This window comes from Dichomitus squalens (genome assembly GCF_000275845.1).
Source record: "Dichomitus squalens LYAD-421 SS1 unplaced genomic scaffold DICSQscaffold_49, whole genome shotgun sequence".
Taxonomy (NCBI): Eukaryota; Fungi; Basidiomycota; class Agaricomycetes; order Polyporales; family Polyporaceae; genus Dichomitus; species Dichomitus squalens.
The window spans coordinates 223890-234641 of record NW_006766931.1 but is presented as its reverse complement, the minus strand read 5'-3'; the positions used below and the strand labels follow the sequence as shown (position 1 = coordinate 234641).

Here is a 10752-nt window from a genome sequence, read left to right as displayed (position 1 = left end):
ACCCGAGCCAGCGGGCGCTCTGATACCATAAAGAGGATATTGGCGCTCGAGACTGTCCAACAAGGGTATATATGCTTATGTCATTGGCTTTGTCAGCCTTAGTATTTCCCTTTAGGAATTTTAGCGCCGGATGGCTCAGGTCCGGAGCTAGGCTTTCACTGCGTGAAGCGCCAGATTACGTCGGCAGGGACCATGCTGGGAATCTACGTATCCCGCGCATGTTCCCCACGGATTCCTCAGTATATTCCCCCTTGATGGGGATCTGCTGGGAACATGCACATTCTCTCCAGATTCCCTCCACATCCCCAACGGCTTTGGCAGATTGCTATCGCAAGGGGGACTTGCCTGTCCAAAATCATCAAGTTATCTGACCGCGATGACGTCGTCGTCGCCTGACCCCATATCAGTCTAACACGGCGACATCGCATGCATAGGCAACTTGACTTCATACTTCTTCCATTCCCTCGAGCCTTGTGCCTGCCCTCTTCTTGGTACGTACTGACCATTGACTTCCGGATGTCAGCTGATGTCCAAGTCTCACTATGCAGGCGTTTGCAGGCTCTTATAGGTACATCTACTAATCAGGGCAATGGTGAGTCTTCTGATGTTGTATACAAAGTCTTTGCATGGAGTCTGATAGCATCTAGTAGGCCCGGCTGTTGTCCAGCATTCATCGTAACTTGATGGTGAGTCTCTGAAGTCTCAGCTTGATAGCAAACTGCTAATATTGCCCAAGCAGCACCCATATACTGACATTGTCGTTGCATATATGCGCAGTTAGGTGTGTGTGTTTGGTATTGTGCATGCTGTCTCAGCTTTGCTTAATGTCTGGATCAGTTGTAGGACATCACCGCATTTTGACTGTGGCGCATGGTATAAATGGGGTGTTTTATTAGGCTGGTCTACAGATTCTTAGACACTAGTACTTGGGCTGTAGCGTCAAAGAGTCGGCTTTCGAATATATATATTCCGCATATGAATATATGTTCTCGCTGGCCCAAAAGCCAATAACCAACCACCTGCCTATATTGGGACATATATGAGGTGCCGAACTGCAAACCTCATATGAATACAAATGATAATTATGGTACAAAAGTGGATATCCCATTTGATCCCATGTTACGCAGGGTGCGCAATGTCTAAGTAATATGTGGGGAAAATGCACGGAATGTGAGCGGAAGGCAGTTAATACCATGACATCCCCTAATCCAGTGTAATGTGGTGGGAACATGCTGGGAATGCGGTGGTAATGTGCTCATCCTCTCCTTGTTCCCTAACCTCCGTAATCCGGCGCTTCACGCGGTGTTTGGGACATAACCTGTGACAGGCATCCATTCCCAGGCCATTTCTCTGTCCCAGTTTGGGTCCGGGGCATTGGCCAATGCCCGTCGTGTATGCGACACCATGCTAATATTGTTTGATCTGGAATATGCCATCCGAGAGGCAACAATTGGGATACTACTGCGCATTGCATGATTCCGTAGGAGTGCGTCTTGCACTTTGGCATTTAAACAGCCTCTCTTGCTGTCTTCAGAGCTGCGCGCAGGCCAGAGAGGGAGAGCTCGTATTCGCGGAGGTGATTGTGTATCTTAAGGACCTCTTCATTGCTGTACTTGCCAGGATTCGGACGTGAGTGATAGTTCGGGGCACGGCAGGCATTCGCATATTATTGATCGGAGAAAAGTCGACGACATAAATGAGAGGCAACTGTTCTTCAGACTTTTGTTCAGAAAAGCCACGCTTTCATGGGTGATTTCCTCGTCTCTCCTTTTTCATCGACTTTTCTCTGGTCGAAAACACCCGACTGCCTGCGTGGGGTGAACAAAGTAAGAGTTACGTCATTAGCACTTGTCGGGCGCTACGTGACCGGAGCGGATGCCTAGGTCCGCTGTTTCGGCGAATCCTAAGTTACTCTCTGCGCCTCATCGTCTATAACTATCCTCGCAATCTTCTCTGTTCAATAGTTGTGGACTCAGAACGGCAGCCTCACATAAACATCAAACGCAGCAAAACGCCTTCAAGCTATGCATCTCCATCTCATAGAAGTCCGTGTGCCATCCTCTCATGTTATTCAGTTCACAAACTCGCCTGTCAGGTCACCGACCCGGGTTTAGCCTACATGGTCATAGGAGGGTTCGTGGTTGCGGTGAGTACCGCATTGAAGCCTTACACGACGTGTATCCCTTGGAATCACTCTTTGTGAAAGAGATGGAAGGTCTTTGGGCAAGCATACCTCTTCCGTTCCCGAGCCTTGAGCGCCCTCCAGCGCGCATGGTCGAGTTAGGAGTGTCTCAAGAATGACCTCCATTTCATGCGAAAGGATTTTGAGTGCTGCCCGTTGTGCTATGCGGTGTTCTGCTGTCTGACGTACTTTGAAGTTCTCTATGTTCTCACTACTGGTCAAAGAGAAGGTGTGTATGAATGCTGTCGGTCTACTTCGTGTTCGCTCATCGCGATATACGTTCTGCGTAGCTCTATATCAACGAAGTTGTTCTCGGAACAGCTTGCGGCGTCATATTTGGACCGTACTGCGCTAACGCATTCAACCCACGCTCCTGGGGCGGAGACGTGAACACCATTACGCTCGAGGTTACGAGAATCACTCTTGCTGCTGGGCTCTTCGCCATAGGTGTCGAACTCCCACAATCCTATCTCGCTGACCATGCCAAGAGTCTCCTCATCATGGTCGTCCCCACCATGGCGTTCGGCTGGTTAGTGGTTGCAGGTGCGTCGCTGAGTCTGTCTTCTATCGCGATGTTCCTGACGTCGTCTGTCCCAAAGCGGTGATCTTCGTTGTGTTCCCTAATCTCAACTTCATCTCCTCCATGGTCATTGCGGCATGCTTGACGCCTACAGACCCCATCATCTCGGCCGCTATCGTCGGTATGTCCCATTTCATGAAGTGGCTGTGCGTTGCTCCTAACATATCGAACTAGGGGGCAAGTTTGCTACCAAGCATGTTCCACTGAACCTTCGTCGCCTTCTCTCGGCTGAGTCTGCTGCCAATGATGGCCTCGCCTATCCCTTCCTCAGTATCTCGATATATCTGACAATTGAAAGCTCCACCCGAGTCGCCGTCGGAGAGTGGTTCCTTGTGGGTTGGCTATGTACGTTCCCGTTTTTGCGTGGCATGTCATCTTCCATTCAACGCCAGAGCAGATCAAGTGATCCTGGGCACCGTTATCGGTGGTGTTTTGGGTGGGTCTCCAGCGATATACTCGAGCTAGCGAAGGACTGCTGACTATGAGACAGGCCTTGGTTTCTCCCACTTCATGAAGTTCTCGCACAAGAAGGGCTTCATTGACAGAGAGTCTTACGTAGCTCAGTATCTGGCATTAGCTCTGTTCACGGTCGGAATCACACGCACGCTGGGAAGTGATGACCTACTCGCTGCCTTCGCCGCCGGTATGCTTCCCATGCTAGAGTGACTGTTCATACCTCACGTACCATCTTTTGTAGGCTCCGCTATCAGCTGGGACGGCCACTTCAACACGCAAATCGAAGACGAGATCTTCTCTTCGGTCATTGACCTCGTGCTGAACTGCGGCTGTTTCATCTATATCGGCGCTTGGATGCCGTTCAACATGTTCAACGCGCCCGAGCTTGATCTCACACCTTGGCGGCTCTTCATCGTGTTCCTCGCTGTGATGCTATTGCGTCGGAACCCGCCACTTTTGTTACTCTATCCATGGGTCCCGGAGATCGCTTCATGGAGAGAAGCGCTCTTCTCCGGTCACTTTGGTGCGTGCGCCTACTGTTCCTTCGCGACATCGTCAGTCTGATTGTTCTGCAATAGGTCCCGTGAGTGATATCCTTGCAGATACCATTCCTCATGTCGCTCACTAACTATTTCCGCATCGCGTATGTCAGATGGGTGTCGGAGCGATTTTCGTCTCCACGTTGGCCGTTACGGAGTTACCGACTCCTCAATCTCCGCCGCAAGATCAGGCTGAAACGCTTGCTGCGACGCTACAAGCCATCGTCTCCTTCGTCGTACTCGGATCAATCATCATACGTACGCCCCCCGTTCTCCCGCGCGCCCACACGTTGTCGAAGGTCCTGACATTCTGTCTGTCTTCCCCAGATGGCCTGTCCATCCCGTTCTTCTCCTTCGGGCGCAATGTCCGCTCGCGGACTATCTCGCTCTCACACACATGGACTTCGCGCACCACGAACACGCCAGACTGGCTGCTCTGGGCCCGCCGCACTCCCGCGGAGATCACTCGACCGGGCTCCCCAATCACGGAGGAGCGAGACGTGGAGCGAGGGACGCAAGAAGTCAACACTGGGTTGACCGGGCCCGTGACGATGTCGCGGAATGGTGCGAAAATGGAGGAGCGCGTTCCTGAACTGGGCCCGGCGGCGATGCTTAGCGACGTGACGGCGACCTTGCCGCCGGCTCCCCGGTCGCACGAGCTGAAGGAGGAAGAGAGCACGAGCGCGGTCCATGTACGTAACCACCTTTGCCTATCCCCGCTGGCCCGCAGAACCTGATCTCTCGCACAACGCGATGTCAAGATTCCATGCGAAGACGCTACCGCAGACGACGCACGAACAGCGACACAACTGCCCTCCCTCACCCTCAACGTCCCAAGCCGCGCCATTCGCAGCCCCAACGCGTCCCCCGTTCTCGTAGCGTCCGTCGACGAGCTCGTCCTGCCACCTTCCGGTGCGCAGACCCCCGGTGACGTTTCCGTCCCACACACGGACTCCGGCGCACAGACGCCCGTTTCCTTGTCCGCACGCACGGTCCACTTCCCTGCCGAGGACGAGATCGCGACGCACCTTGCCGCGAAGGGCCGTGCGCTGACATCCACGAAAGTCGTGCGTTTCCCCGAGTCCCTTACCGGCTCCGCAGGAGTGGTCCAGGACGCTCCATCCGTCCGTCCGCCTGGTGCCGACTTGGGTGTCGTGGGTGAGGGCGCCGGAGGAGTTGAGACTAGCGAAGCGGATGGTGCGCTTGGCGGAACGTCTTCTTCCGTCGTCCCTCAATAACATAGGCTCGTGGCTCGACGAGAGCCACGGCGCATGTGTAGGGGTGGGAGACACGATGTGCGGGGAGCAAGGACGGGGAGCGGAAGTGTTCGTGGGGTCGGAATGGAGAAAGTTCACCTCGCGGCGGTTCGCGAGGCTAGAGCACTGATGATCTTCATGTTTACGACACTAGATCTAGATGTTCAGAATTGATCTCATAGATTCGCGTCTAGGCGATGGTCAGGTTCTACCTCCGCTCGGGGTTACCTCGTGTCGCGCGAGATGGTGCTTGTTTGACGTATGACAATCTTCGGAATACATTCTAAGACGGCTTTCACCAACACCATGAGCGCGGGACTGATTAGTACAACATGACCTAATAGTACAAAGACAGGCTGAGTATGTTAGTCTACAACACGTAGCTCATAAAGACAGGAATCAACTCGGCATACTAGTGATGAGCAAGGATGCAAGACAAGCACATAGGGAAAGAGGGCGCATAGAATATGGGAATAGTAGTGAGAGTCAAGTCACCCGTGCACAGACCGATAATCACAGGTGGGACCTCACCATCTCCGTATCGCGACCCGCGCGCCCTCGGGTTCCAAGCGCTTCGACGCGCGCGTTGCCCCGGAAGACCTTGAGCGAGTCGACAAACGCCGCCCAGCGCTCGTCGGAGACAATCGGCGCTGTGACGTACGCGAAGACGTCCATCTCCTTCACGAGCTCGCCCAGGATGGGCAGAGTCGCGTCCATTGCCTTCGTTTCCATCTCCTGCTGCGCGCGCCGGCCCAGCCCCGCGTTCTCGACGTACCACGCAGGATCGAGGCGCACGACGTTAGCGACGTAGAGGTCGATGAGGCACGGTCGCACGCCCTGCGCGACTGCGGCGTCATATGCCATCCGGTGCCCGATCGCCTCCATGACAGGCTGGCAGTGAGGGAGAACAAGGCGGTTCACCTCTGCGCTGCGATGATGGGGGACCTCTTTGATGATGTCGCGAAGCTCTTGGAATAGCCCTGCCTCGTGGCGAGCAAGAAGGGAGTTGGGATCCACAGGTGGCGGCATATTGTAGCGTCCAAGGAGGAGTTCGTTCACGAGCCCTACGCAGATGAGGCGGAGGTCAGTACATAGCCGGAGACATGTTTCGGGTTGCGACTTACTGACGGCGAGACCAAGGACATCACCCTCAGCGATTGCAATCCCACGCATCTCGTTCTAGAGCGACACGATTGAAATCAGAAATACGCCCACATATGCCCACACCGTGGGATGAGAAGACTAGTATGAGACTCACATGGAGGCACGACATCTGGTTGTGGACGAACAGACCCTGCGCACCACATCGTTCCGAGACACCCAGGGCGCCCTGCTGGGAATGCTGGACCATCACGCCCTTGAAAATTGCTGCGATCCCATGTCGCACACGACTATCCAAGCTCTGGTCACAGAACCGTCCAATCGCCCATCGCTGGAGCGCCTGCATGACATATGCATTCGCAGTCACTGCGAGGATGGGGGCTTGCTGGGTACGGAACGAGAGGATAGGCAACCGCCGCGTCGGATCGGAGACAGGACCGATTTGGCGGCGGAGAGAGTACATGGTGCCGATGGTCGCGTAACATTGCATGAATGGCAGGGCAAGACAGCCCAGAGCAATCGTGCCTATGGTGATGCGCCAGATGATGTCCATGAGGTTGGCGTGGAAGTTGGCGGGCTTCTCAAGCGACCCGAGCAGCGCCGAACGTGGCAGGCGAACATTCGTGAACGTCGTCAGGGAGTGGGTGAGAGGATTAGGGCCGCCACGGTATGGAAGTACTCTGAGGAAGTTTGTCAGACGCTGTACGGAAGCACCCGAACACTCGTAGGAGAAATATAGCCGCTGACGTACCTTGATTGAATACCGGCGCACATCTGCTTGCCGTCATTGAGAGAGACGATGAATGGCCGGTGACCCCGGTCTTCGCCATCCACGATCAGACGAGCGAAGACAACAGCGACGCATGGTAGCCCAGCGGGAGCCGTGGGTGGCATGAATCTGTTCAGATTTCGAAGTCAAGGATTGTGTGAGCTTCTGAGACGCTATAATGCTCACTTCGCAGCGCCCGGTGTGGGGGAATTGAGCGCGAATTCTCCAGACGGAAGCAGTGTCGCCGTGGTTTCGATGTTGCCGATGTCGAGCCCGTGGCCAAGTTCCGTCATCATGAACTGTCCACTAGAAATGAAAGTTTTCATTTACCGTAAGAAGGGAACACTTCGCAACGGAAGCGGAAAGAGGCACATACTGTTTACGGTATTGCAACAGGTCCTCGACCAGAGGAATGAGCTCTGGGCGTCGTCCTGTGTACCGGGCGATCGTACCCGCACAGAGGTTATATTGAATAGTGAGCAGTGTGATAGCGCCTCCATCCAGCAGGACAGCGGGGTCGTTGTGCAGTTGCCAGAACTTGGGGGTGAGCGACAGTATGTCGTCAATGGTCATATCTACCAGAGGCAGATCAGTCTACCTTACGACTTACTAGTAGAGCAATCGAGAACAGACGAACCGTAGGAGAGACCGATAGCCTTCGCCTTCTCGTAGGAGAGGTATGCGCGATCATTATGGTCCATGTAATGGACGGACTGAGCGAAGACATCGGAATGGGGGAGGTGCAGTGTGCGCCTGGGGTAACCGTCTGACGACATAGGGGTGTGATATGTACAACAGAGATTACAAGAATGAAAGGGGGAGGAGGTTGCACGGATAGTCGGAAACGAGAGGGATGTCCCATCCTACTCACCACGCAGACGAGGGTTCTTATGGCTGCAAGGAAGTGGGCGTACCACCACACTGTGGGAGTTCGGTCATGTCGAAGCACTGGCTGAGGGTGTGCTACTATACCGTAAAAGTTGAATCTGAACCGCGCCGCACGTTCCTCTTCAATCTGCTCGCAGACGCACTCGCAGCACCTGCAGAGGCGACTGAATCCATGCCTACATCGGCATGCTCGCATCACATCTTTTCCGCCTTCGGTTAGGGATCTCGATAGCCGAGGGCCCTGAGCTGAAGCTCGGCTGGTCGATAATGCATGAAAACCGGCGGGCGCCGATATCCATTGACCCTGAGCGTTGAAAATGAGATCTTGTTATCTTGTCAAACTGGCAGACACAACTGAGGCTTACGCTGCCAGCCGCGACCATGCTCGCGTGCCACAGGGCGAGGTCGACCGCGAACTGATCTCCTGCGCGTGGGCAAGTCAGGGCGTGATCTTCTTGAAAGGGAAAGAGGACACACCAGTCTTCCATCACGTTACGTACGTATCGATTGCCCAAGCTATGTCACGAATAGGAGATGCCTTTGTTGTTTCCCCGGCCCGCTATAGACTGCTTCCTGAAACTGATCTCCATGGGTGCATTTTGAGCGTATTGGATGGTGTAATTCAGAATCCTCCAAGAGAGATATCGATACACAGTTGTGAGTGAAACAGATCCCGTCCAATCCTATGTTAGACGCGTAGTTGCTTACGCTATGGTATCGACCGACCTTGATGCGTCGCTAACATCAGGGGGACTTTCATTACGGGTATTTTCAGCTCGATTATCCCGGCTGACCGGAACGACAGCGGCTCGGTCGCCTTCCGCACGGAAGAATTATACCGCTCGGAGCCGGCTCCCTTGGCATCCACGAGTCCGATTCGGAGGGCTTTCTCGATGTGTCCGTGGCTCCGTCGTGCATACCGTCGGAAGCTGCGCAGTGAATATCTGTGCATGCATCGGTACAGCTTCACCAGATTGCCATGTCCGCAAGTCTACTTTCCAACAGCATTGCGAATATGATCACAAGGTGCTTTAAGCGAAACGCGTGGCCAGCGGGAAAAAGGACCTCCGCTCGCAAGTACTATGCCAGTGGATACTCAAACGTTCTAGCGCGATGTGACCATTAAAAAGCCACGGAGCTAATACGTCAGTTCGAGCTCACTGGGTTAGACTCCTACTTTTTAGTGCGTTGTGCGTTATACACGTATTCAATTAGATAGGAACCAAGTTCTAGCATGCCTGCAGGTCCGGACATAGAAGAAGTAACGTTTTCTGGAAGGCTTACCTTGGCTGACTGCGCCCTGACAAACGGCACGCTAATACACGCCTCGTTTCCCGTCACGACACGACGCACCCCCGCCGCTGCCCGTCGGGACATACCCATCGCCCCGATCGCAGGACAAGCGTGCGGCCTCCAGCCATACTGTCGCTCCGGTAGCAGTACATTCAGTCGTCTTGCTTGTCGTGGTGGCGAGAGTCGGATTCGGCCACACCACTAGCCCCGCCGGACAGCAGGCACAGTCATGAGTGGTGCTGGGTACGCCCATGGAAGTAGAACAGCGGTTCTAGAGCGGCACGGGTGAGCACATTCCCGCGTATACACAACGATTACAGCGCTGAGAATGATGAGCGTTCCTTCAGATGGCAGTGGTTTCTGGCAGAACAGAGGTGAGCTCGAACCTGGTGGCAATTTAGTGGCGCCGACCAAGCCTCATCGCGCGATTGATCGACGTTGGTCGATCGCCGACCTCAGCGCAAACAACATCAATATTGGCCCGTACGCTTCAAGTAGGAATTACGAGCCTTCACCTCGGATTGTCTCTGCAAGTGCAGAGGCCCTCGGACGTTGACGAGATATGCGCAAAGCCTATGATACCCACAGCGCCTTTAGCATGACACCTCAAGCACCAACATTGCGACTGAAGCTGATGTTCCTTCACGTTATGGGTGATCGCTACTATGTCCAGCTGATATGCGTCCTGTTTTTCAGCACCAAAGGTGCCGATCTAGGCAGGCGGCGAAACTCGCCTCTCTTCAGCAGCTGACAAGCCACTGCACCAGGAACCGGAGACGGAGGAAAGTGCGGCGGTTGCTCGTCCAGCTGAGTAGGATCACCACGATCAATAGAACATGATCAACGTGGCATTTTACATGCCGAATCTCAGAGTCGCGCGTAGCTTGAGGTGAGTTCAGTACCATGGAGACACAACTGATCTGCTAGACTGCTGGCCACAGATCTATCCTGACGTCATGGAAATCTGCTTTGAAACTACGCACCTCATGGCACTGTCTCACCGAAGCCCTATTCCTGTGTCACTGGTCCGCTTCGCCGACGTTCTCGATACATCCAATGTGTGTTAACTAGGGCTCTCGACATCTACAATGCTCAATGACAGATTGACCTCATCAGTCGTCACGAACCAGCGTTACAGCGTCGTTGATACGAGCTCGGATCTACATTCATGGCGCTACAGCACTCCCCAAGGGACTAACCTTTTCTTGATTCCGGGGGCTGCGGGCTTAACACTGTACGCCACGTAGAATGCTGTTAGTCCGGTGCGGCACCATCGTCGTGATTTCAGCACGAGAGAATGGAGGACGGCAGTATTACGCCCACGCTTGTATGACGATTACGACATACTGCGAGCATTAGTCCGAGAACATAGTGGCTACCTAACCGAATATGTTCTGGACTTGCGTCTGCGTCATCAGTTTTGCCAAAGGCAGCAGTGTACTGACATGCTAGCGATGTCGACTATCTCCTGTGAGGCACGATCGCCGCGAGAAAGATGAGACAGGGAACAGTACTGGACGACTTTCCATAAGGATTTACGGCTCTACGGACGTCCGTAGATTTCTAGGCGGGGTTTGAAACAGTCTGTGGATCTTGGGCGCTAAACAGGCGGCATGTTCTGCTCATCATCAGCACGTGACTGGAGTGGCTTATGTCATGTCTGTATTTGGCATGCAGTTCGCTTTGTC

The 10752-nt window shown here is 54.0% G+C and overlaps 2 protein-coding genes across 2 annotated transcripts; one reads left to right on the top strand and one right to left on the bottom strand.

Annotated features, from left to right (window-relative positions):
- Positions 1-2384: 2384 nt before the first annotated feature.
- DICSQDRAFT_173653 (uncharacterized protein) lies at positions 2385-4995 on the top strand (the record flags this gene model as incomplete). The annotated part of the gene is made up of 11 exons (XM_007369473.1): positions 2385-2411; positions 2473-2725; positions 2782-2883; positions 2937-3107; positions 3160-3198; positions 3253-3405; positions 3460-3741; positions 3797-3834; positions 3871-4015; positions 4085-4449; positions 4519-4995. The coding sequence occupies 11 exons, from the start codon at positions 2385-2387 to the stop codon at positions 4993-4995; spliced, it is 2052 nt and encodes a 683-aa protein (XP_007369535.1).
- A 378-nt stretch (positions 4996-5373) lies between these two features.
- On the bottom strand, positions 5374-7742 carry DICSQDRAFT_111302 (acyl-CoA dehydrogenase NM domain-like protein). The gene is made up of 7 exons (XM_007369472.1): positions 7521-7742; positions 7260-7458; positions 7070-7189; positions 6866-7012; positions 6272-6794; positions 6138-6192; positions 5374-6077 (listed from the first exon to the last, which is right to left on the bottom strand). Exons 1-7 carry the CDS (start codon positions 7657-7659, stop codon positions 5527-5529), a joined length of 1734 nt encoding a protein of 577 aa, XP_007369534.1. The 5' UTR covers positions 7660-7742; the 3' UTR covers positions 5374-5526.
- Between the last annotated feature and the right edge of the window lie 3010 nt (positions 7743-10752).